The sequence below is a fragment of the Dromiciops gliroides genome, chromosome 5 (assembly GCF_019393635.1).
Source record: "Dromiciops gliroides isolate mDroGli1 chromosome 5, mDroGli1.pri, whole genome shotgun sequence".
NCBI classification, from domain to species: domain Eukaryota; kingdom Metazoa; phylum Chordata; class Mammalia; order Microbiotheria; family Microbiotheriidae; genus Dromiciops; species Dromiciops gliroides.
The window spans coordinates 44489469-44516391 of NC_057865.1; the positions used below are offsets into that span (position 1 = coordinate 44489469).

Consider the following 26923-nt stretch of genomic DNA (forward strand, 5'->3'; position numbering starts at 1 on the left):
ATTGCTAACATTTATATAGTGCCTACTGTGTATCAGTCATTATACTAATATTTTATAAATATTATTTCATTTGATCTGTACAACAACCTTGTGAGGTAGGTGCTTTTATTATATTCATTTTAGAGATCAGGAAATTGAGGCAAGCAGAGGGTAAGTGACTTACTTAGGGTCATACAGTTAGTAAGTATGTGAGACCAGATTTGAACCCAAGTCTTCCTAACTTCAGGCCCAGCCCTCTATACATACATATATATATATATATATATATATATAATCAGTTCACTGCCCACTTAGGTAACCCAATTACTTAAATAACTAGAGGAATATTCAGTACTTATGCCTGGACTGTGCCAATATGATATAAATGATACTATCTAAATTAATTTAGATTTAATGGTATACCAATCAAATTACAAATGGGATACTTTATAGAACTGGATGAAATGACAAAATTAATTTGGAAGTGCAAGATCTAGAATTGAAAATCACTGACAAAAAGCAAGAATCGAGGATGAATCCATTTTCCAGACCTTGACTTATACAATGAGTCAGTAATTATTAAAAGTACTTTGTACTGGAACTATAGGTGATATAAAAACAAAAGGTGTCAATTAAGGATGACTGCTTAGTTAAGTTCTCTCACCTAGCTCTCAGTAAATCTATTTAAGTCTCTGTTGCATCTTCCTATTTTATAAGGCACTACTGCATTTAATTTTCTTTCCATCCTTTTCCATAAGATTTTACACAAGATTATTTTCTAAACCTTTGTTGCCCCACGGCTGTCATATCTCTCTACTAGATAAGGAAATCAAGTATTTGCAAAGGGTGCTTCGGAACCACTGTAGTATCTCTGTTGTGACAAATGATTGCATTCCTGAGAAAACAACAATAGTCTGTGTTGATGTCTTTTCTTTTATCTATTTCCCATTTTTCAAATGCCAACCGCTTATTTGAATAGAATAGGTTGTAACTGCCTCAGTGACAAGCTATATCTTGTCATTTCTATTTTTTCCTCTAGTTAAGGATGGGTCTTGATCTTTGCTCTAACAAGTGGAAAGAGCTGACAGATGGCTCTGTAAAGTAATTTGGAATTATGCTAAGAAAGTAACTAAAATAGCTGTACCATTTTGCCCAGTCATCCCCCTAATACGCATCTACACCAAGGAAATGATTGGTGAAAACAAGGGTCCCATATCCACCAAAATACATGGTGTTCCAAAGAGCCACAAACAAACTAAATCACCACCAACCAGGGAACGGCAAAACAAATCGAATTACATTGTTGGAGTGGAATATTACTGTTACTTATAAGAAGTGAATGATGATAAAGACTAAAGCGTGTGGAACTGCTGCAAATGGAGCAAGCAGAAGAGGGAAAACAAGATACACAAGGATGACATCTGTAAGTTGAAAGAATGACAATCACAAAAGAATTAAAGCTGAACAGTGTGAAGTATAAAGATGAGGATGTGCCTCCCTCTTCTCTTTGCACATGCAGCTATAAAACAGAGGACAATGTCAGATTTGGTTGGTGTATTGGTTATGTTTCCTTAACTGGTTCCCCATTCTCTTCTATTCTTCATTTTAAAAGACACAACTAGGGGCAGCTAGGTGGCGCAGTGGATAGAGCACCAGCCCTGGAGTCAGGAGGACCTGAGTTCAAATCTGGCCTCAGACACTTAACACACACTAGCTGTGTGACCCTGGGCAAGTCACTTAACCCCAACTGCCTCACCAAAAAAAAAAAAGACACAACTCATATTAGTTGTCTCTTATTATCAGTTTACTCATCAAGAAAATGGAACCAATAATAGCATCTACCTCACAGGGTTGTCATAAAAACAAATGGTATAATAAATGTACAAGACTTTGAAAATTATATGGTAACATATAAATGATAGCTACTATTAGCTGTTATCATAGTCAAGACTTGCTTAATTAGGCTGGTTTTCAGAAACAGATAGCTTCTTTATTCAAACTACTTGAAGTTTTAATGAAATCCAAATGCTAATTATATAAATCTTTTTTTTTCTCAGATTTTAACTAGGCCAAGCAAAGTTTCACAATTTATATTAACAAAACTATTTAAAAGAATTTTATAATCTAGATGTTTTAAGATTTAGGCAACTATTCCATATAGGCTTGATTAACCTTTCAATTTAATGTCATCACAAGAAGCCCTCTAATGAGGCTGGGATGTCTCTGGATTCTCCCTGAACAGCCTTGAAATGTTTTAGAAAACTGAAAATTAAAATATGACTCTAAATAAGGATAGATAGATTTAATGTAAAAGGCAAATAAGGAAGATTCAGCTTCATCTACATTATAGGGAAATGGGCTCTAACAGGATAAAGACACATTATAGGAGTTTGATAGATTTGACCCAGACTAAAAGAAGGTCTGGAGGGACTAGGCCCAACAACCAGCATTCAGAAGAACAAGTCCAACAAGCAGCCTCCTCACACTTCTCCTTGATTAAAGATGGACAGCATTTCTGTAATGAGCTTTTGAGCCAACGGCTAACCCACTTAGGTAGACGAGCAAAGTGGAGAGCTGGTAATATTCCAGAGAGTCAAAAAAAACAATTATCAGAGAGGAAAAAAAACACCGTGAGCCTTGTGAGTGATAAAGCTATGGGGATATTTTGAATAAGTTAGGTGTAACAGAAAAAGGAACAAATATATCTCTGAAAGTGAGGATGCACAGAAACAGAAAGAAACAAGAACAAAGAATGCTCATATAGGGACATATGGCATGTGCTTTGCAGTTTTACTGTGTTTTTATTAATTCTGTTCCCAAATTAATTTTTAACTAAAAAATCTTTTCAGCCAGAACACCAAGAACATTTAAAAGCAAGTGCGCCTTCTTCATCTTCCTCTTCCTTATTAATACACTAGAAAAGAACAGTAGGTTCAACAACACTGACGTTCCCCAACAATCTCTCTCCTAAGAGGACCTTTTAGCCTTCAACATATGACTGAAGTGCACCCGATACTCCAGGTGTTACCTGGCCAGCACAGAATTGTCTCCTCCCAGGATCCTAACACTGTGACTCTCCTAATGCAAAGGAAGATCATGCCACATTGCACTAATCCATACTGATCTTGCATTTCATTAAAACTCCCAAATCTTTTTCTACACCTCCCTCATCTTGTATTTCTGAAGTTGTTTGGTTTTGTTTGTTTGTTTCCTAACTGAAGGGTAGGTTTTTACATTTGCTTCAGTTGAACTTAATCTCATTCAATTCTGCCCAAGATGTTTTTACTTTTGTTTTGTTTTGTTTTGTTTTGTTTTGTTTTGTCTTGCTTGCAAGGCAATGGGGGTGACTTGCCCAGGGTCACACGGCTAGTAAGTGTCAAGTGTCTGAGGCCGGATTTGAACTCAGGCCCTCCTGAATATAGGGCCAGTGCTTTATCCACTGTGCCACCTAGCTGCTCCGCCCCCCAAGTTGTTTTTAGAGCTTGTCTCAAGCATCCAATGTCCTCATTTATTCCTTCTACTTTTGTTTCATCTACAAGACTTTTAGCCAAGTTATCAACACAAAGGTCATACTCCAGGTCCCTGGTTTTTAAAGCCCTCCACAAAGTTGCTTTTTCCAATTGTCCAGTTTTTTTCTACTAAGCCCTCCAAGTGTTCTGCAGGCTGGTGGCACTGACCTCCTGGCTGTTCCTTGCACAAGAAACTCCATCTCCTGCATGAAAATTTCACCAGCTTTCCCCATGTCTGGAATATGCTTCTTCCTCATCTCTGCTTCCTCCCTTCCCGGGTTTCCTTCAAATCTCAGCTTCAACGCCACCTACTACAAGAAGCCTTTCCTGGTGCATCTCAATATTAGTACTTGAAACATGTTTTCTGAGTTTATTTTTAAAGAACAAAAGGTAAGGGATAATATCCATCCCTCTCAATGAGGTCCCACCTGAACAGAGCCATAAGATAATAGGGAACATGAATCTGACCAGTGTCTCTTTGGGAGAAGCAGTAGCTGCCCAATATGCCAGAGATGGTCAGATCTCCCATAGCACCTTCCTGAAAGCAAATACAAACTTACATTCTCAACACTATTAATTCTTATTTATAGAATACTGCAGGAACAGATGGTACAAAGCAAGTCATCAAAAGGCTAGGCCCTTGTCATAAAGAGCTAATGATCTAACTTAAGATGTTGGAAAAAAATCGATCAAATGCTAGAAAAAGCCAAGGTGTCACTGGGGAGGTTAACGTGGAAAGGCTTCACAAAGGAAAGAGGGGTGTGTGTGTGTGTGTGTGTGTACATGTGTGTGTGTTTAAGAATCCATATTTATACATTCAACAATCAGAATATGACTGTTACTCAAAGAAATAGTACTTGGAGAAACTATGCACAGAATTCCATTATAGCTAATCTCTTAGAATGAAAAAAAAACTGCAGACTGAAAATGGAGAGCACCATACCTCAGATTAAATGCGTCCTAATAGACCCACATGTGCAAAAATATTTATAGCAGCTCTTTTTGTGGTGGCAAAGAACTGGAAATGGAGGGGATGCCCATCAACTGGGGAATGGCTGAACAAGTTGTGGTATATGAATGTGATGGAATATTACTGTGCTCTAAGAAATGTTGAGCTGGTGAGCTTCAGAAAAACCTAGGAAGACTTACATAAACTGATGCTGAGTGAAGTGAGCAGAACCAGGAGAATATGATACAAAGCAACAGCAACATTGTGTAATGACCAACTATGAAAGATTTAGCTCTTCTTAGCAGTACAATGATTCAAGACAAATCCAAAAGACTCCTAATGGAAAATGCTCTCCATATCCAGAGAAAGAACTTTGGAGTCTGAATGCAGATTGAGGCATACTATATTCATCATTTTTGTTTTTTTCTTTCTCATGGTTTTTCCCTTTTGTTCTGATTTTTCTTTCCATGTGACTAATGTGGAAATATGTTTACATGATTGTACTGTATAACCTATATCAGAGTCCTTACTGTCTTGGGGAAGGGGGAGGGAAGGGAGAGAGGGATAAAAATTTAGAATTCAAAGTCTTACAAAAAAAGAATTCTGAAAACTATCTTTACATGTAATTGGAAAAAAAATAAAATGCTATTAAAGTGGAAAAAAAATTAAATGTCTCCTAATGATGGAAAACACCATACCTCATATTAATTGTGTCCTAATAATGGAGTTTAACTCTGTTAAGAAATAATTACTAATAACTAAGTTGCCTGTATTATAGAAAAATTTAAAGCTATAGTAGGATGGCCTAAGGATACCAGGTAGCTATAAATAAAAACCCAAATCCCTCTAAAATGTCATGTTTTTGAACTAAGATCTTGACAGGTCATTAAAGGTGTGGCAGGAGTGGAGACAAGAGGAAAATATTGCAGGGGTCATACTATCACTTTTTGTGTATGAACAAATGCCACTCAATGTTAGTCTCCGGAATCCATCATTTGTTTTTGTACACATCATTCCCCTAGTACCAATTCACATAATGACTTCACTGTAGAGGATACAACACTACACAAAAAAATGGAAAAGGGGGTGTTTCCTGCTCCAAAAAATCATCTAAGGATTCCCCTCCTCTCCCCAACCTAATTATTCAATTCAAAAAATGTTGATTAAGAGCCTCTTATGGGTAAGGCCCTAAAAAAGAGGCTGGACAAAGATAAAAAAATAACACAATTCTTGACCAAATCAAGCTTACATTCCAACAGATTTGGGAAGTGAGTAAAGAAGATGAAAAATAACATGAAGAATAAAGTACAACACAGAGTAGAATCAATCAATATATATTAAGTACCTATTATGTGTTAGGCAACCAAGAAATGGGACCATTTATCCAAGGGACAAAAACATGAATAAATACTAACTATGACAATTACCTCGTCCTGTCCCCTATGAATATAATTCCAAAAATAGAAGAAATTTTGATTAAAAAATTATAAAGCTAGGGCAGCTAGATGGCACAGTGGATAGAGCACCGGCCCTGGAGTCAGGAGGACCTGAGCTCAAATCTGGCCTCAGACACTTAACACTTACTAGCTGTGTGACCCTGGGCAAGTCACTTAACCCCAATTGCCTCACTTAAAAAAAAAAAATTATAAAGCCTATTATCCAACATGTTGGGGGACACTAGTTGTCAAAAAATCAAGCAAACTAAGAAATGGATGTTATTTCTTTCTTTGTTCTCCCTCCTAAAACCTGTAACTGAAGCCTACAATACATACTGAGTCTAATTTTCCCTAACTTTATAAAAAGTAGTAATAATTAATAACTGTAGAATAGCTCAGTTCATTCAATTGATCTAATCTAGTAGGTCTCATCATTAGTGCCACTTATCAGATTTTAACCTTGTGAGGGGGCAGTGGGTTTACAGAGATATTTGCCAACATGTTAAATAATGGGGGCAGAAAGCAGCCAGGTGGCACTTTGCTTGGAATCAGGAAGATATCTTCATGAGTTCAAATCCAGCCTCAGACATTTACTAGCTATGTGACCCAAGGCAAGTCAATTAACCCCTTTTGCCTCAGTTCCTCATCTGTCAAATGAGCTGGAGAAGGAAATGGCAGAGCATTCCAGTATCTCTGCCAAGAAAACTCCAAATGGGGTCACAAAGAATCAGACACAACTGAAATGACTGAAAAATAATATAAATAATATAGCTTTTCACTATGCAGTAGATAAAGTTACTACCATATAATGAAAATTAACTTGAGTTTTGGGTAAACTTAATTTTTGCAAACTCAATTACATTTTATATGCACTAAGGAAACATTATTTCAAGGAATCCTGGAATGAAATTTCTCGTAAAGTAAAAAATCCTTTTGTAACATAAATAATTGGCCCATATGTTACCTGTTTTAAAATGTGGATTTTGATAGATAAGGGTTCTCCAAAAAAAAAAGAGATGCTTACAGGAGGGAGGTTTTTTCTCTATACAAAAAATGGAGAACCATAACATCAAAGCCCACCTAGTCCTTTGACCTGCATAAGAACCCTCTTCATAGCGTCACTATTCAATTCCAAGTATAACTTCGTACCATGGACAGTGGTTTGAAAAATTACTTAAGACAACCAATAATTCTGATACGCTTTCATTTCATGACTGCCCTTCTTGTCCCTCTAATGATGCTGCCTTCCTTGTGGATCTATCTCCAATCTATCTGAACATCTCTTGTTTGCATGTAGTTGTTTGCCTGCTGATTCCTCCATTAAATTGTGAATTCTTAAGGGCAGGGACATCATTTGCTATTCCCAATGTTTAGCATGGTACCTGGCACATTGCAGGCATGATGCCTGTTGACCTGACTTGATTCTTTTTTGGAAAAAGCCTCCATCCATCGCCCTGGAGTGTACAGTCATCCTACTTCTCTCCTTTCTTCTTTGGCACCCACTCTTTGACCTTCCTAAAGGTTAGGTCAGGACTCACCTCTGCCTCAACAAATCTTTTTTTTTCTTTTCTTCTTTGCCTTCTTCCACTTTTTTAATATAACACTTCACTCTTCCTGATAATCTGGTACATAAAGAGGCACTCTGAGTACCCCTTCATCTTCCCAGCTACTCATAGTAAGCCTTGTAGCCTCCTCTCCTGGTGAACCCCTATGGGAAAATGCTGTAGGCTGTCTTCAGCTTTACAGTTTTCATCGTATTTCTCAATCTGGTTCACATCTCACCTCATCAGCACACTGACAAACATATCCGACGTCCTCTTCCTCGTCTTCCCAACTTCCTTCTCTTTCTCTTGATCTTCTTAAATTTCTCATCCTAGAGATGAAGGGCTTCCCCTGACATCCTTCTCTACCAGTCTTCTTTGGCAAATTCAATGTTTTTAAAAAATACCACTCTATCCAGCTCTTTCCTTTTTACCTCTTCCCAAATTTCAATCTATCATCTTCTTCAAAATCCTAAAACATTCCAAATCCTAATCTTTTCATAAGTCTTTCTCCTTCAGATCAAACCCTCCCTGGAACTTAATCATCACAGGTTGGTTTGCTTCATTTTATTTAAGAGCTAGTAATAACTTAAATGGTAGTATAAGGCTTATAAATGAAGTCGCCCTGGGGACCTTCCCAGTCATTAGGAAGAGGGCTCAGCTAGCTCACTGGACTGAGTTTGGAGTGAGGGGAGGTGAGTTTTAACACCCAGCTACTAATTTACTTTCCATGTGGATAAGCCAAGTCCTCAGGACAATTAGGGAAGATAACCTCTAAGGTCCCTTCCAGCTCTAACTCCTGTAACCTGTAACTATTCAAGCCAGAAAAGAAAGGAAAACTCTTTCAGGTGCGATATAACAGAAGCTGTTTTACAATCAGTATATAGTTACAATCAGATTACACAATCCGTTTTCACAACAAAATAAAATAAATATCGCTTCCATAAACCAGAATATATGGCCAGCGACACCAAGCTATTATGCTTTTTTCCTATTTCCTCAGGAAAATATTGTACGGAGAGGGCAGCAGCTCCAGCATAAGGCATTATTAGTCATTAGGAGACAGTCTTTGGCCAACATGAAGTTAATTCTGAAACTGCTTGCTTTTGGTATATGTGCCTTAGCTGATAGCAGGGAATTCCAGGAGATTTTTCTTATTCAACTTTAACAGATCATCTGAAGATCCCATTGCCTTTTAAAGTGTTATTTATCATGCTCTCTCACATCTCAGAATGACATCTTACTACAATTCATTATGATTGGTAGAAAAGAAACCAAGCCACATATAAACTATATGTATTTACATGATGGGGGGGGGATGAGGAGGAGGAGAGTGGTTTGGGGAGGGGGGAGCCTGTGCACCTGGAAAATTATTCCATTAACTCACACCACAAGAAGTAATGAGCTCAAAAGGAAGATGTTTATCTTGATATTTTTCTTTTATTCTGTAAGGAATGTTTTCTGCCTTTGGCATTGCCTTGGGTGAAATAATGTCAAGTGGTCTCAAGCAAACAGCGGATGCCAACCTTTTAGCTTGTTCTGCTCACAGCCTTTTTCTTTTTCTGAGAGGGAAACAGAGGTTTGTGATGGTTGGCTGGGTTGTTCTCAACCTGCCAACAACGTGGTAAGAAAAGAAGGGGAGTGAATGGAAAAAGCAAACTGCATAATAAACAACACTTAATACTTAAAGTGATGGATTTCCTTGAACAGAAGCTGGACCTCAAAAGGGTTTCCACCACCTGACAAGATCATCATCGTGAGATGTCTGAAGCCATAAATTAGCACCTCTGTCAAAGTTGTGCACAAAGTAAACATGAGTTACTGAACTGGCTGTCTCAAAAATTATCCAAAGAAATTGGTAAGGCTAGGACAGTAAAAGCTGATGAATCAAGCTAATTTTTATTTAGTATCGACCTCTGAAAATCAAGTCATTTATACAGGCTGAGTGATAGAGAAAGTGAGTTCATTCTGCTTTCTGCTCCTGTGTAGGTCAGGGTCTTGTCATGATTATTTAAATTCAGGAGCAATCCTGGGTTGACAAGATACTGCAGTGCTTCAGGCTACAATCCGCATCCAGTGCCCGAAGGCTTATTACAATGGAGAATTTCTACGGAGGACAAGAAAAGAGCCTTACCCCTTCCCGTAAGCATCTCATTAGCACAGTGTAAGCAGCCAAGGGAACAGCCCAGGATTCTCTAGGGTGCTCTTTTTTTTCTTCCTGAAATGAAGTGGAAGGAAAGGCAATGAAGCTAACAGCACAACTGATATTAACCCTTTCAAGCAAAATTCATAGAATCAAAATCCCAAAGCATCTGAAACATTAAAAAAAAAATCCAGAATACTATTATCCATCTGCCTGAACCCTGGAACCAGTTTTTATTTTTTTAATCACAGCACTTTTAGCACATATTATACAAAACCTGCTTTTCTTATAATATCACATGCATTATGCTGATATAAGACCATTCCATAAAATAGGTTTTATTTCTCAGAAGCCTATGTTAATTAAATTCATTTTTACTAGGATAATTGTCATATAAAAAGAATAAGGCACTATCTTTATCAATAACAAATATATTAGTAAGTTGTACCATGGCCATCTCTGCTTAAGATTATATTTTCAAGAATTCTTGGAAAACACAATAAATCTGATCTTCAACAAGAAACATTTGAGAGGTCTTTTCCAGTTCCCCACACTTAGTCCTTTCTTATTTGTTTGATAATGGGTCTCCCTAACTTACCCAGGGTAGAACTACAGTGGCTACTTGCTGGCCAAACCCACTGCTGAGCATGACAGTAGCTGTGACCTGCTTGGTTTCTGACTAGGGCCAGTTCATCCCTGCCTAGGTAGCCTGGTGGTCTCCTCTCTCTTCCTGGGTCGTTGTTCATCCTTTGTTTCTCAAAGAGGACCAATGGCATGACAGGGTGATGTCTTGACCTGGGTGTGAATTGGATTTAAGTGAGGCAGAGTTGCCCCAAACTGTCAGCCTCACTCTCATCTAGAGTCACTCACCATATTGGTGTGTAACGATTGGAATGACGCCACCTGCTGGAGACTTACTGTAGAAGAGTTCTGCCCATGAAGCGAAGGTCATTGAGGGCAAGACCAGGAGTCTTTTCTTTGGCGTGAGGAAGTGACCCTAGCTAGTGGGAGGAGGAAGGAAGAGACTGGCGCTCGCTCTGGGGCTCTTTCCTGAGGACTCTGGCGGAGAAGGGAGCTAGAAATGTGCTCTCCCTTTAATAGATAGGAATCTAGGCCTTTCTCTCTCTTTACCAAATTCTTATTCTCCTTAATAAATGCTTAAAAGTCTAACTCTTGCTAAAGCTTATAATTTATTGGCGACCACTCATTAGATATTTTAGACAGACTAGCTAGAATTTTAGCCCTTAACAGATGGCTGACCGCGAAGAGGAAAGCTAAACCTCAGTCTTCTGATCTTCTGGTTGGGTAAGAAATTTCCCCTCCCTCTCCCTTTAACTGCTAAGTACTGGCATACTGGCTGTGTTTTCCCTTTAAATTTTTTCAAATGGACCTTTTAAACTCCCTAATTACCCTATTTTTGATTTTAGTCTGTTTAACCAGACAAATGGGGGATAAGATCATGTTAATGCTTTGTTTTTATGGATTTTCTATTTTTCTTTTTATTTTTGTTAGAAGAGCCAGCAAAGTACTCACACAAGGAAATATCTCTCCCTCTCCCAACCATGCTTTTTCAGAGAAACCTGAAGAGATTCCTGCCGCTTTTCCCAGTTCTAACACTAATTGTTGCTCTAATTTTGCATGCCTGGAGGCAACAACCCACCCACTTGAAGTTTTTAATCCCCTAGCGCCTGGAGGCAAAGTGGGGGAAGAGGAATCCAGGCCTGAGTTCAAAATCAAGTCTGATTCAAATTGCCCTGGTCCCTCCCCTCCTCTCCAGACCCCACCCTCTACTCCCCCCATGGCCAAGTCCATTGCTTCCCCTGCCTGGGAAGTCCAGAGATCTGATGTGCATGCTCAACTTTCTCTAACTACATTTGCAGCTTCAGGCTCAGCCCTTCCCCAGCCTGGCTGTGCTTCTGAGACAACCTTAGAAAACCCTTTAAATTCCAGATATGCTTGTTTTGTTCATAATTTTGCTAACCTGCTTTTGTCTTTAATTAGTAATCTTATAAAGCATTTGTATGGTGAAAAGACTGACAGACAATATAGAGGGGTTAAAGAAGAAAAACTTAAGCTGAATAAGAATGACAACCATCAACATAGTCTAAGACTCCACTTCTTTTGCCATGGAAGGGTATATATTTTACAGAAATGTAGAAGTAAGCAGCAAGGTATTGATATGAGTATTGGGGATTTTAGATATCAGAATCAAAAGTGTTCTGAATTTACTCAGAGTAATAGTATCAGCTCAGAGGTTACAGAGGATTTCTATTCTATTACATATACATTTTGAAATTAATGGTATGGGTTTATTTTCATAGAGTTTTTCATGCTTTTGAGATTGTATTTTATACTTAGTTTTTAAAACAAGGAGAATATTTGTAAAAGCTTTTTATAGCCATGTGATCAAGTTTATATTTTATAATACTCTTATTAATATTAAGTTCATATTCATTTAGATTTCCTTAGTTTGAATTTCATTGTCTTTTATTGTTCCATGTGTATTTTCTTCTATTCATTCATCTAATTTTGAAACATGGTTTTGATTTCATAATACAATGTTAATTCTAGGAGTATTGTGCTCCCATATTCTGAGTTGTTTGTTTTTGTTATTTTTTCTCAACTGATTATTTGATCAAACTCTTTAAAGCATTTCCCTGGCAAATTGTTTGCCATGGCAAGTGTAAATTGATTCTAGAAGTATTATTTTTGATAAACATATTCCAAAAAAAAAAAAAGAGGGGAACATTTGTAAAAGTTTTCTATGAGACTGTGTTGTTTTTTTTTTTTTAATGTATGAGGTATTTTATTTTTTCCATTACATGTAAAGATAGTTCTCAACTTTTGTTTATACATGCTTTACAATTTCAGGTTTTTCTCCCACCCACCCCTCCCTCCCCCCTCCCCTAGACAGCAGGTAATCTGATATAGGTTATATCTATATATCTCTATACATATACATATACATATATATATATATATATATACACACACACACACACATATATATACACATAATAACATTAATCCTATTTCTGCATTAATCCTGTTACAAGAGAAAGAATCAGAGCAGTGATGCAAAACCTCAAAATAGAAAGAAAAAAAAAAAAAAACAACAGCACCCAAAACAAAAGAAATAATATGGTTCAATCAGCATCTATACTCCACAGTTCTTTCTTTCTTTTTTTTTCTTGGATTTGGAGATCCTCTTCTATCATGAGTTCCCTGGAACTCTTCTGTACCATTGCATTGGTGAGAAGAATATAGTCTATCCCAGTAGGTCAACACTCAATGTTGATGATACTGTGTACAATGTTCTTCTGGTTCTGCTCATCTCACTCATCATCAGCTCACGTAAGACCCTCCAGGTTTCTCTGAACTCTTCCTGCTCATCATTTCTTACAGCACAATAGTATTCCATTGTATTCATATACCACAACTTGTCCAGCCATTCCCCAATTGATGGGCACCCCCTCAACTTCCAATTCCTTGCTACCACGTAAAGAGAAGCTATAAATATTTTTGTATATGTGGGTCCCTTTCCCCCTTCCATGATTTCTTTGGGCAAAAGACCTAAAAGTGGGATTGCTGGGTCAAAGGGTATGCACAGCTTTATCGCCCTTTGGGCATAATTCCAAATTGCTCTCCAGAATGGTTGGATCAGCTCACAGCTCCACCAACAATGCATTAGTGTTCCAATTTTCCCACAGCCTCTCCAACATTTATTATCTTCCTTTTTTGTCATTTTAGCCAATCTGATAGGTGTCAGGTGGTACCTCAGAGTTGTTTTAATTTGCATCTCTCTAATCATTAGAGATTTAGAGCATTTTTTCATATGGGAATAGATAGCTTTGGTTTCTTCATCAGAAAACTGCCTGTTCATATCCTTTGACCATTTCTCAATTGGGGAATGACTTGGATTCTTATAAATTTGATTTAATTCCCTATATATTTTAGAGATGAGGCCTTTATCAGAAGCACTGGCCTCAAAAATTGTTTCCCAGCTTTCTGCCTCCCTTCCAATTTTGGATGCATTGCTTCTGTTTGTACAAAAATTTTTTAATTTAATATAATCAAAATCATCCATTTTGCATTTTATAATATACTCTATCTCTTGTTTGGTCAAAAACTGTTTTCCTTTCCAAAGATCTGATAGGTACACTATTCCTTTCTCTCCTAATTTACCTATGGTATCACCTCTTATGTCTAAATCATGTATCCATTTTGACCTTATTTTAGTATAAGGTGTAAGATGTTGGTCTATGCCTAATTTCTGCCATACTATCTTCCAGTTTTCCCAGCAGTTTTTGTCAAATACTGAGTTCCTATTCCAGAAGCTGGAGTCTTTGGGTTTATCAAACACTACATTACTAGTGTCATTTACTACTGCATTTCCTGAGCCTAGCCTACCACTCTATTTTTTAGCCAGTACCAGATAGTTTTGATGACTGCCGCTTTATAGCAAAGCTCCAGGTTTGGTACCACTAACCCACCTTCCTGTGAATTTTTTTTCATTATTTCCCTGGATATTCTTGATTTTTTGTTTTTCCAGATGAATTTTGTTATTATTTTTTCTAGCTGTATAAAATAATTTTTAGGTAGTCTGATTGGTATGGCACTGAATAAGTAAATTAATTTAGGCAGTATTGTCATTTTTACTATATTAGCTCTGCCTATCCATGAGCAATTGATATCTTTCCAATTATTTAGATCTGATTTGATTTGTGTGAAGAGTGTTTGGTAGTTGTGTTCATAGAGTTCCTGGGTTTGTCTTGGCAAGTAGACTCCCAAGTATTTTATATTATCTACCGTTACTTTAAATGGAATTTCTCTTTCTATCTCTTGCTGCTGGACTTTGTTGGTCATGTATAGAAATGCTGATGATTTATGTGGATTTATTTTATATCCTTCTACTTTGCTAAAGTTGTTAATTGTTTCAAGTAATTTTTGACTTGATTCTCGAGGATTCCTTAAGTATACCATCATATCATCTGCAAAGAGTGATAGTTTTGTTTCCTCCTTGCCTATTCTAATTCCTTTAATTCCCTTCTCTTCTCTGATTGCTAAAGCTAACATTTCTAGAACAATATTAAATAATAGGGGTGATAATGGACATCCCTGTTTCACCCCTGATCTTATTGGGAAGGCCTCTAATTTATCTCCATTGCATATAATACTTGCTGATGGCTTTAGGTAGATACTGTTTATTATTCTAAGGAAAGTTCCCCCTATTCCTAAACTCTCTAATGTTTTTATTAGGAATGGGTGCTGTACTTTGTCAAAAGCTTTCTCTGCATCTATTGAGATAATCATATGATTTTGGTTGGTTTTCTTATTGATGTGGTTGATTATGTTAATAGTTTTCCTAATGTTGAACCAGCCCTGCATTCCTGGTATAAATCCCACCTGGTCATAGTGTATTATCCTGGTGATCACTTGCTGTAATCTCCTTGCTAATATCTTATTTAAGATTTTAGCATCAATATTCATTAGGGAGATTGGTCTATAATTTTCTTTCTCTGTTTTTGCTTTGCCTGGTTTTGGTATCACCACCATATTTGTGTCATAAAACAAATTTGGTAGAACTCCTTCTTCCCCTATTTTTCCAAATAATTTGTATAATATTGGAATTAATTGTTCTTTAAATGTTTGGTAAAATTCACCCGTAAACCCATCTGGCCCTGGGGATTTTTTCTTAGGGAGTTCATTAATAGCTTGTTCAATTTCTTTTTCTAATATGGGTTTATTTAAGGATTTTATTTCCTCTTCAGTTAACCTGGGCAGTTTGTATCTTTGTAAATATTCATCCATTTCATTTAGATTGTCAAATTTATTGGCATACAGTTGGGCAAAATATTTCCTAATTATTGCTTTAATTTCCACTTCATTGGTGGTAACATCACCCTTTTCATTTTTGATACTGGTAATTTGGTTTTCTTCTTTCTTTTTTTTTAATCAAATTAACCAATATTTTATCTATTTTATTGGTTTTTTCATAAAACCAGCTCTTAGTTTTATTGATTAATTCTATAGTTTCTTTGCTTTCAATCTTATTAATTTCTCCTTTAATTTTCAGGATCTCTAATTTATTGTCTAATTGGGGATTTCTAATTTGTTCTTTTTCTAGCTTTTTAAGTTGCATGCCCAATTCATTAATCTCCTCTTTCTCTTTTTTATTCATGTAAGCATTTAGAGCTATAAATTTTCCCCTAAGCACTGCTTTGGCTGCATCCCATAGATTTTGGTATGTTGTCTCATTATTGTCATTCTCTTGGATAAAGTTATTGATTGTTTCTATGATTTCTTGTTTGGCCCATTCATTCTTTAGAATGAAATTATTTAGTTTCCAATTGATTTTCATTCTACTTTTCCCTGGCTCTTTCTTACATGTAATTTTTATTGCATCATGATCTGAGAAGGATGCATTTACTATTTCTGCCTTTCTACATTTGACTATGATGTTTTTGTGCCCTGATACATGGTCAATTTTTGAAAATGTGCCATGTACTGCTGAGAAAAAGGTATATTCCTTTCTATCCCCATTCAATTTTCTCCAGACATCTATCATGTCTAACTTTTCTAGTAATCTATTCACCTCTTTCACTTCTTTCTTATTTATTTTTTGGCTAGATTTATCTAATTCTGAGAGGGGGAGATTCAGATCCCCCACTAGTATAGTATTACTATCTAATTCCTCTTGTAACTCATTTAACTTCTCCTCTAAGAACTTGGATGCTATACCACTTGGCGCATACATATTTAATATTGATATTACTTCATTATCTATAGTACCTTTAAGTAAGATGTAATTTCCTTCCTTATCTCTTTTAATGAGATCTATTTTTGCCTGCACTTTGTCTGAGATAAGGATTCCTACCCCTGCCTTTTTTACTTTAGCTGAGGCATAATATATTCTGCTCCAGCCTTTTACCTTTACTCTGTGTGTATCTCTCTGCTTCAAATGTGTTTCTTGTAAACAGCATATTGTAGGGTTCTGGTTTTTAATCCACTCTGCAATTCGCTTCCGTTTTATAGCAGAGTTCATCCCATTCACATTCACAGTTATTATTACTGACTGTCTATTCCCCTCCATTCTATTTACCCCCTTTGTACTTTTCCCCCCTTCTTTCACCCTATTCCTCCTCACCGACGTTTTACTTCTTACCCCTGCCTCCCCCGATCTGCCCTCCCTTTTTATCACCCCCCTCTCTTTTCTTTACCCTTTTCTCCCTTGCTTTTGTCCTCCCTTCTATCAGTCCCCCCCTTTCCCTTCCCCTTTTGTTTCCCTAAAGAATGAGTTAAGTTTCTTTATCCCAATGAACGTATATGTTATTCCCTCTTTGAGTCAAATCTAATGAGAATAGGGTTGAAACAATGTTCCCCCCTCCTTTCTTTCCCTCTATTGTAATAGGTTTTTTTCCACCTCTTCATATGATATAATTCATCCCATTCCACCTCCCCTTTCCTCTCCTCCCCATAGACTCCCTTTTTAACCCCTTAATTCTTTTGTATCATCACATCAAAGACAATTGATATTTATACCCTCTATATAAAGTCCTTCTCTCTGCCCAAATACATTTACAGTTCTTAAGAGTTATGAGTATTATCTTCCTGTGTAGAGATATAAACAGTTTACCTAATAGGGTAACTTTTTTTTCCCCCTCTGTTTACCTTTTTAAACTTCTCTTGAGTCTTGTATGTTGAGATCAAATTTTCTATTCAGTTCTGGTCTTTTCACCAGGAAAGATTGAAAGTCCCCAATGTCATTAAATGTCCATCTTTTCCCCTGAAAGAAAATGCACATTTTTGCTGGGTAATAGATTCTCGGCTGCAATCCAAGCTCCTTTGCTTTCCGGAATATCATATTCCAAGCCTTGCGGTCCTTTAATGTTGAAGCTGCCAGGTCCTGAGCAATCCTGACTGTGGCTCCATGATATTTAAATTGCTTCTTTCTGGCTACTTGGAGTATTTTCTCCTTCACCTGATAATTCTGGAATTTGGCTACAATATTCCTTGGAGTTTTCCTTTTGGGGTCTCTTTCAGGAGGTAATCGGTGGATTCTTTCAATGATGATTTTATCCTCTGATTCTATGATATCAGGACAGTTCTCCTTAATAATTTCCTGGAATATGGTGTCTAGATTCTTTTTCTGGTCATGGCTTTCAGGCAGTCCAATGATTCTCAAATTGTCTCTCCTCGATCTGTTTTCCAAATCAGTTGTCTTTCCAATGAGGTATTTCACATTTTCTTCTATTTTTTCATTTTTTTTATTCTGCTTGACTGATTCTTGGTGTCTCATGGATTCCTTATCTTCCAACTGTCCCACTTTAATTTTTAAGGCATTGTTTTCTTCAGTGAGATTATGCACCTTTTTTTCCATTTGGCTAAGTGAATTTTTTAAGGTATTGTTTTCTTCAGTGAGATTATGCACCTTTTTTTCCATTTGGCCAAGTGAATTTTTTAAGGTATTGTTTTCTTCAGTGAGATTATGCACCTTTTTTTCCATTTGGCCAAATGAATTTTTTAAGGCTTTGTTTTCTTCAGCTTCCTTTTCCAAGCTGCTGATTCTTTTTTCATAGTTTTTTTGTTTTGCTTTCATTTCTCTCCCCATTTTTTCTTCTACCTCTTGCAATTGATTTTTAAAATCCTTTTTGAGCTCTTCCAGGAAGGCTTTTTGTTCTTGCGACCAATTCACCTTCCCTTGTGAGGCTTCAGATGTAGACAATTTGAGGCTATTGTCCTCATCTGAGTTTGTGTTGGCTTCTTCCCTATTGATACAGAAGCTCTCAATGGAGAGGGCTCTTTTTTGCTTCTTACTCATTATTGCAGCTTATTTATTTATTCTTTAAGTTGAGGTCTGCTCTGGGGGCACCAGGGTCCCTGTTTTGGGCTTCTTGTGCAGGTGTATAGGTGCTGTGTGACCGGGCTTTTACTCTGAGGCCTTTATGGTGTGTGGAGATCCCCCGCCCTGCACTTCCTGCCTGATTGTGCTCGGCCAGCCAGGCGCCAGACCCCGGCGTCTGATCCCGCCGTTTGTGGCCCTCTCGGCCGGTGCAGGTAGGTTTTTCCACTGTCCTTCTTGGCCACCAGATTTTTGAACCAAGTTCCGGGAGCCTCAGTTGTTCGGCTGTGGCCCGCAGCTCCTGCTGACTTGCCCCGACCCCCTCGGCGCTGGGTTGCTGCCCTGCGCTGGGCCTCCCTTTTGCCCGAGTCAGACCGACCTTTTCCTGAAGTCTTCTAAATTATCTCTGGTTGGAGGACTGTGTCTCTCTGTCTCTTTGCAGGTTCTGTAGTTTCAGAATCCGTCCAGAGGCTTGATTTAATGTTCGTTTTGAGGGAACAGAAGGAGAGCTCAGGCAGCTTGCTGCTTCCTCTCCGCCATCTTGGCTCCGCCCTCTGTGTTGTTCTTTAACTTGTATTTAAATATGTTCTGATTTTTCACAAAAGTAATAGTATACTAAGTAAAAAAAAAGGGGTATCATTTGAAATTGTTGCATAATTATATATTATATTCTGAGTCAAGATGTATTCACATTTTTTTGCAATCATTTATTATCCTCAATTTTTAAATCCATATGAGACTTGGATTATGGGAACTTATCATTTAAGACATTAATTGCCTTTATTCTGAGTTATCAGATGCCAGTTGGCCAAGATGCCATCCAATCACAAGAGGAATACATGCAAGAGCAGACACTGAACTGTCACATGAGGGGAGACATGCATGAAGTCAAGGTATGGCCGAGGGAACGGCTTTTGACAAATGTTGAGGTTGGATTCTCTTGGTTTGATATTTTATTTTATTTTTCCCCACAATATTGTACGGATGGCTGGAAGTTTTGATCCTACCCATCTCACTTCTACACCTGGCTTCTATGCTCCCTCCTATATGCCTGATGCCATGGACATCTCAATCCCATGCATCTGATTAAGTCTGACTCAGTTTCCTCCAATATGTTCGGTGGCATGGACATATATTCCATCCACCTATTTTAGGCCTGGCATACTGTATGGGCAGTACATATTGCTCAAGTGTGGGAATGCTCATATCCCATCATTTCTCTGTTCTTTTATGGTAACCCCCATAATTTTCTCAGGTGTCATGATAAATAACAGTGTTGAATTTGGCCTTGACATCTGTTACCAATTATATTAGATTTTTTAATTTCTCATAATGGCATGAGGATAATTAGGCAGATGATGCAAAAAGTGATGAAACAAAGATAAAAATTATTTTTAAAAATTAATATCACAGCAATTGTCTCCTCAATTACCCTCCATAAAGGGGGACTGTAATGATATTATAATTTTAAAGAATGGTTCAATTTTTGTTTTATTAGATGTTTCATGTGTAACAACCAAGATTCTGAATTCCCTTAGACATGTTTTTGAGAACCTTCGTTTGATTTGATTATTGACAAAGCTATTTTAAAGTTATGTTAAGCTCAATTTTGTAGGAAATTTTCCTGGCTGATTACCGGCATCCACACATCAACCCCTGAAAAGACTTCCATTCCATGACTACACCTAGAGGACATCTGAGAAGACTTTCAGAGACTTTAAATGAACAGTTTTGTTTTGTTTTTGTTGGGTTTTTTTCTCTTTTTTCTCTTTCTGTTATAATATACACCATCTGTAACATGTATTCTCTGCAGAGGCCCTCCCTTTGCAAGACCAATGTCAAAGCGTCGGTTCATGAGGACAAAAAAATTGCCCCTCTGGACAAAAATTTCCTCTCTTCCTTTTCTATATTGTTATTAACATATTGTTAGTTAGCATAGGTTATTATATTCTGTTATTTTTGACTGTTTCATCAAGGAAACAAAGCGGGGAACTGTACCAATTGGAATGACGCCACCTGCTGGAGACTTACTGTAGAAGAGTTCCACCCATGAAGTGAAGGTCTTTGAGGGCAAGACCAGGAGTCTTTTCTTTGGCGTCAGGAAGTGATGCTGGCTAGTGGGAGGAGGAAGGAAGAGACTGGCGCTCGGTCTCAGTCTCTTTCCTGGGGACTCTGGCGGAGAAGGGAGCTAAAAATGTGCTCTCCCTTTAATAGATAGGAATCTAGGCCTTTCTCTCTCTCTTTACCAAATTCTTATTCTCCTTAATAAATGCTTAAAAGTCTAACTCTTGCTAAGGCTTGTAATTGATTGGCGACCACTCAGTAGATATTTTAGACAGACTAGCTAGAATTTTAACCCTTAACAGGTGCCAAACTGAGTGTAGATACTGAATTGGCTTTAGCCCCATCAAAGACCTACTTTATCATGGACATCTAGAAATCAACATGCCCATAACAAAATGAACTACCGCCTGCCACTCCAACCTCTTCCAAACTTAGAGCCAGAGCTGGAAACCACCCAGGCACGTGAGTATAACTCCTCTATTTCTGTCACCCATGTTTACAACCCAACAGTCTGTCCTCTACTCTTTCTCCCCCTTCTTTCTCCATATCCAATCAGTTCCCAAATCTTGTCAATTCCACCTCCACAATATCTCTTCTCTCTACTCACATGGCCACTACTGTGGCTCAGGTCCTCATCACCTCTCTCCTAGATTATTACCCTAACAGCTTCCTAGCTGTTCCCCTATCTGTTCCTAGGCTTTCCTCTCTCCAATGCATCCTCCACAAAGCACAGATTTGACCATGCCACTCGCCTTAAGAACCTTCAGTGGGCTAGCTGTGTGACCCTGGGCAAGTCACTTAACCCCAATTGCCTCATGAAAAAAAAAAAAGAACCTTCAGTGGCTCCCTGATACCACTAGGATAAAATACACACTCCTCAGCTTGGCATCAATTTGACTCCAGCCTTTGTTTCTTTGTTTATTTCTAATTTATTTTTTGTTACCTTTTAAGTTCTGAATTGTCTCCCTCCTGACCTGCACTAGAGAAGGCCACCGTGGAATGCAGATTTATAAATGTATGTAAAACCATACTTTGCATACTTCTATTTATCAGTTCTTTCTTTGGAAGTGAATAGAACTTCCTTCATAGGTCCTTTATAGTTGGTTTGACTATTTATATTACTCAAAATAACTTGGAGGTTCACAATTTTCCTTGAACAACACTGCATTTACTGTATACAACATTTTCTAGGTTCTGCTCACTTCACTTCTCATCATTTCATGCAAGTCTTTCCATGTTTTTTTCTAAAATCATAAAGCCCATTATTTCCTACAGCATAGTAGCGTTCCATCACAATCATAGATCACACCTCGTTTAAGTCATTTCCCAATTGATGGGCATCCTCTCAATTTCCGGTTCTTTGCCACTACAAAGAGAATAGCTATAAATATTTTAGAACACCTAAGTTCTTTTCTTTTTTCTCTGATCACCTAATGGTGGTATCACCAGGTCAAAAGATTCAGCCTATCTTTCAAGTGTTATTATATATCATGCCCCTTCGTGAAGCTATATTCCATCAAAACAGGCCTACTTATGTCCCCAAATTCATATTTGATCTCCCACCACTGCTGTCCCTTTTCATAGGTTTTTCCCACATGCCTAGAATGTACTCCCTTTTCAACTCTCCCTCTGGAATCCTGAGCTTCCTGTAAAGCTCATCTCAGTGCCACCTTCTACAAGCAGCTTTTCCTGATCCACCTATTTGCTTTTGTGTATAAATGTTATATCCCTCCAACAGAATGTAAGCTCCCGAGGACAGGCTCAAGTTTTGGTTTTGTCTTTACATTCTCAGCATCTAGCACAACATCTTGCAAACTTACTGAACTGCTGAGTAGAAAAGCCAGAAAAATCTCCAAGTTTTGACAATGGGATACGGGGTCACGCCATGGTTTAAGGGGAAAGATTTTCCAAATTTAGTCACAAACATACTCGCCTCTTCTTGAGCGAAATAAATGTTGTTCCTAAAGAAAACGTTCCTTTCAGGCACTCAAACTAATAGACTTAAGTCCATTACTTTGTTCAGGTGTGTACTTTATACCTTAGCTATGAATAGGAAGGCAGTCCTTAAGATGACACTCCTATTTACTATTCAATTATTAAACCACTATTCATGAAGTAGCTACTCTGTCCCAGGCTCTGTGCTGGGTGATGGATTTTCAAATGAAAACAAAACAAAGCAAAACAATCCCTCATGGCAAAGAGTTTACATTCCATGGGGGAGATCACATGTTTTCAAAGAAGGATGTGGAGAATAAATAGAGTATAAATACAAAAGAAATACAAGCTAGTTAAGTGCAAGGTAGCAAGACGGGGTGTGATAAGCCTTTGTAGAAAGTGGTGCTTGAGCAGCACCCAGAAAAAAGAGGGGGATGAGATAAGCGAAAGCAAGGAGGCAGTGCATCCCTCAGAACTGTCAGCATCGAATGCTGGATCTAGAGGTCATCTGCTCTCACCTTCCCTTACATTTGGCAGATGAGAGCAAATGCACCCCGGAAGTGATCTGAGTAGGGTCACGTGGCCATCTGGGCCCAAACCACAGCATCTAAGCTGCCAGGAACCTTGGCAGAGGGCATCTCATCCAAACCGTATGCTGGACTAGAGCAGAGGCCTGGTGCCTTTCTTTCAGTTCGGACCCTCGTGATTCCCCAGCTCTCCTCACTGTCACCCGTCCTCCACACAAATGCCAACATATTGGCCCGAAGCACAGAGCCAACCACATAGTTCTCAGACTCAGTCATCTCCACTGACTCCGCCTCACCTCTAGCATCGGATGATGCTTCTTGGGTCAGCATCCAAAGCTCAGGACAACCTGGTCCCCTGCTATTTTTTCAGTCTTCCTAAATGTTTCTAGTCGGGGCTATGGCCCACATGGTTTTTCCAACAACAGCAGCCCAGTTCTAAGCTTCATACACCCAGTGGTGGCTCAGGCACGCGGAGGCTGGACTATTTCTTGGGAAGAGGTGTGGCTGCTTTGGTTTCATAGCCCCTGAGATATAAAAATCCTGACATAAGAACAGTTATCCCAGGTTCCTTCTGAGCCCCAAATCCCTGCAGGTTCCCTTCCTGAGTCACTATCTTGGCGACCTAACTAAGCAGAAAGTGGTCGTTCATCTCCTTTTAACTTCGAAGCATGCTTGAAACTCCTAACTAGCAAAGGGGTTTTACATTTTATTTTTTATGTTGTATGAGTACTTCATTATATTTTAATCCTTATAACGGAATCATTGTGCTGGACGAGTTGAGGGGAGGGCTGGAACAACATTATTCCCCTCTAGGCACTCAATAACCTAGCTGTACCGACCCATGGCTAGTCTTCCCATATGACTCTTTTGTCTCCTCCCTCTCTGTCTCTGTCTCTGCACTGACTCCTCCCCATGCCTGGGATGCTCTCCCTCCTCAGGTTACCTTCTCTCTACTCTACCATGCATCTTATTATACCTATTTATAGGAATGTTGCCTTCACTTTAGAATGTAAGCTCCTTGAAGACAAGGATTTTTTTCCCCTTTAAATCCATTCATAGTAACCACTTAATAAATGCCTACTTGATTGTTAATTTATAGATTTAGTGCTATAGCAATCAAATTATGAAGGGGGTAAAAGAACTAAACAAAAAGAAATGAAAAATGAAAAGAGAAAAGCATGCTAAATAATGAGAACTTGAAACCATCAAAAATAATAATGTGTAATAAACTCAAAATCATAAATTCTGAGGGAAAGACTCCCTATTTGACAAGAACTGCTGAGAAAATTAGAAAGTAATTTGGCTGCAATTAGACTTAGATGAGCATCATATATCATTTATCACAATATGCAGAAACAAATATTTTGTCTGACTATAAAAATGAATAAAATAAAATTATAGGATAACGTATAGGATAATGGGAGGAGGTACTTTTTATAACTATGGGAAACTGAAGAATTCTTAACCAAATAAGAAATAAAAGTGGTAATAAAAGACAAAATCTATTTCAATTATATAAAGTTTTTACATGAAAAAAAATCAATGAAAACTGAATAAAAAGCAAAACTATCAAGAGGGAAAATATTTGTATCAAATATCATTCATAAAAGCCTGATACCTAAAACATATACATATATGTGTGTATATATGAGTGTGTGTGTGTGACAAATACATAAGACAAAAGAATTATACTAAAAGGTCAAAGCATATGAAGTTTTATTTTATTTTTACTGATATCCTTTGTTTTTATATATTTCAAAATATATTACTCCTCTCCCCCTCTCCATTAAGTCATCCCTTGTAATAAAGAAGATGAAAGATCTAAAATGTCAATTCCGTAAAACCAACCAACACAAAAATAATGTCTGACAATATGGAATATTCCACACCCATAATCCCCTATCTCTTCAAAGAAGGGAGGTGTTTTCTTGATTCTCTTCTGGGGATAAGCCTGGTCATGATAACTACCCAGCATCCAGTTTCTTCTTATGGAGAGAAAGGGGACTACTAGGAAGGAATGTTGTATACATTGCCAGACACAATCACATTTTGCTTGTTTTGGCTAATTTATCTTTTTTCTTACAAAGGAAGCTTTGAGTAGGAAGGAAGAAGGGAGGTTATTTCCAAAAATGTCTATGAAATAATAGAAGTCATCAATAAATCATGTTTAAAGAATTTTTATTTTCACAAGAAGTGTTAAGAGATATCACTGTACTAGGACACTTGTTTGATATCCAGATTCTCATTTCACAGATCAGGCTTTGTGCCATTTTCCTGGGACACAGGGATGTTCCTGAAGTGTTTGAGGTCTCTTACTCTTCTACACTGGAAGTTCATGCTCTTCAATCCCATGTCAGGTTTTTTTTATATTTTCTGTCTCTTCTTTTTAGGTCACGTTTTACTGCTGTTAGCATATCTGCCCCTAACAGATTTCTTCTAATTAACCACTCACAAAAATTCAAATCTCTTTTAATTAACTACTCACACAAAGTAGATAAAATGATCTCAATACCTCAAAGTTACAAGAACCTCAGAAATGACCAGACTCATTTCAATAATGGCTATTGATAAGAGTAAATGGGTTCTATGAATGACATTCCAAGAGATTCTGATCATTTTGCTGTTAAAATAGGTCTTACCAAAGTAACTGCATTTTCTTTTTTGATAGAATCACAATACTTGTTGATCGGGGAAATAAAATAGACATAGTATGCCTAGATTCAACAAGTATTTGATGAATTTTCTCCTGCATGTAATGCTTTTGGCCGACAGAGAGATGTGGGCTATACAGGTAGGCGGATTTGGAAATGGCTGAATGACAGGGAGATTCCCCACTAATGGCTGACTATTCCCAAGAACAGAAGTCGAAAGACTTCCTAATAATCTTGCAAAAGAGGGACAGGCTGCTTCAGTTGGCAGTAGCTTCCCCTCATTAGAAATATTCAAACAAAACCTAGATGTCTTAGGATGTTGTTGGGCAGATTCTTAGTAAATTAAGGTTGGTGCTACTAGTCTCTTAGTTCCCAACCAACTCTGAGATTTTGTGAATCTATATTATTTAATATTTAAAATTTAGTTCATGGACTTTCTGACATCTATTTTTTCAGAGAACATAGGCATTCTTAATTTGCAGCTGGTGTTTCATAAAGCAGAATTTTGTTTTTTAAAAAAAGGCCATCCTTGGATTAATGTGATATTCCCATAGTTAAACAAAACAAGAAACTAGGGCAGAGAGTAGCACAGAAAGAGAAGAAAGAAAAGAGAGAGGAGAGAAGTCTATTACTTGGGGGGATCAGGAAAGGTATCATGATTTAGGCTTTAAAGTACAGCTAAAGATTAAAGAAGTATAGACTTTCAGGTATCTGGAAAATTAAATTATAAAAAACAACTCAATACTTTGATGATGCTGGATAGATGAAAAAACATTGACCATTCTCTTTTAAGTAAAGGATAAATGTCTATGTGTGGAATACAAGAGAAACATATCAACAATATAATTCAGTCTTTCTGGATACACAACTAATCTTAAATATTTGCTATGCAGATGATTTCATCTGTTAGTGAGAAATTATACACGACAAAATAAAAAAGAATGTATCAAATGTTAATTTAATCCATTTTGTGAATGTTAGAATTTATTAATGTATATAGAAGGCACACATGGTATATTTCACTGCTGCTTCTAAAAATACCCAAAGGTAGTTTCGCTTCTCCAGAAGATATCCACTTTAATAAAGAAATAGTAAAAATAGAAATTTTACACAAGTCCCATTTTACACAAGTGAAAATGCTCTGTCCAAAATTTCACTCCTTTTAAGTACTCCCCCAAAATATATAATGTATAACAATATAAATTAGGAGTCTTTAAAATATTAGCTGAAAGATCTTGAGAAAAAGTAATTCAGAGATAGATCAAAAAGTATGCTTGTTTATACAAACTTTGTAACACAAAGAACTAGATTTTAACAAGTATCATCATTCCAATACTAGTTTGCTTC

At 37.5% G+C, this 26923-nt stretch overlaps 1 protein-coding gene across 1 annotated transcript in view; it reads right to left on the reverse strand.

Moving 5' to 3' along the window:
* The window catches only part of ULK4 (unc-51 like kinase 4), a 669562-nt gene that overhangs the window by 509746 nt on the left and 132893 nt on the right, over positions 1-26923 (reverse strand). The window contains exon 19 of the mRNA XM_043966928.1: positions 9549-9632. Coding sequence (XP_043822863.1) covers positions 9549-9632 — 84 coding nt within the window. The remainder of the gene's footprint in view (positions 1-9548; positions 9633-26923) is intronic.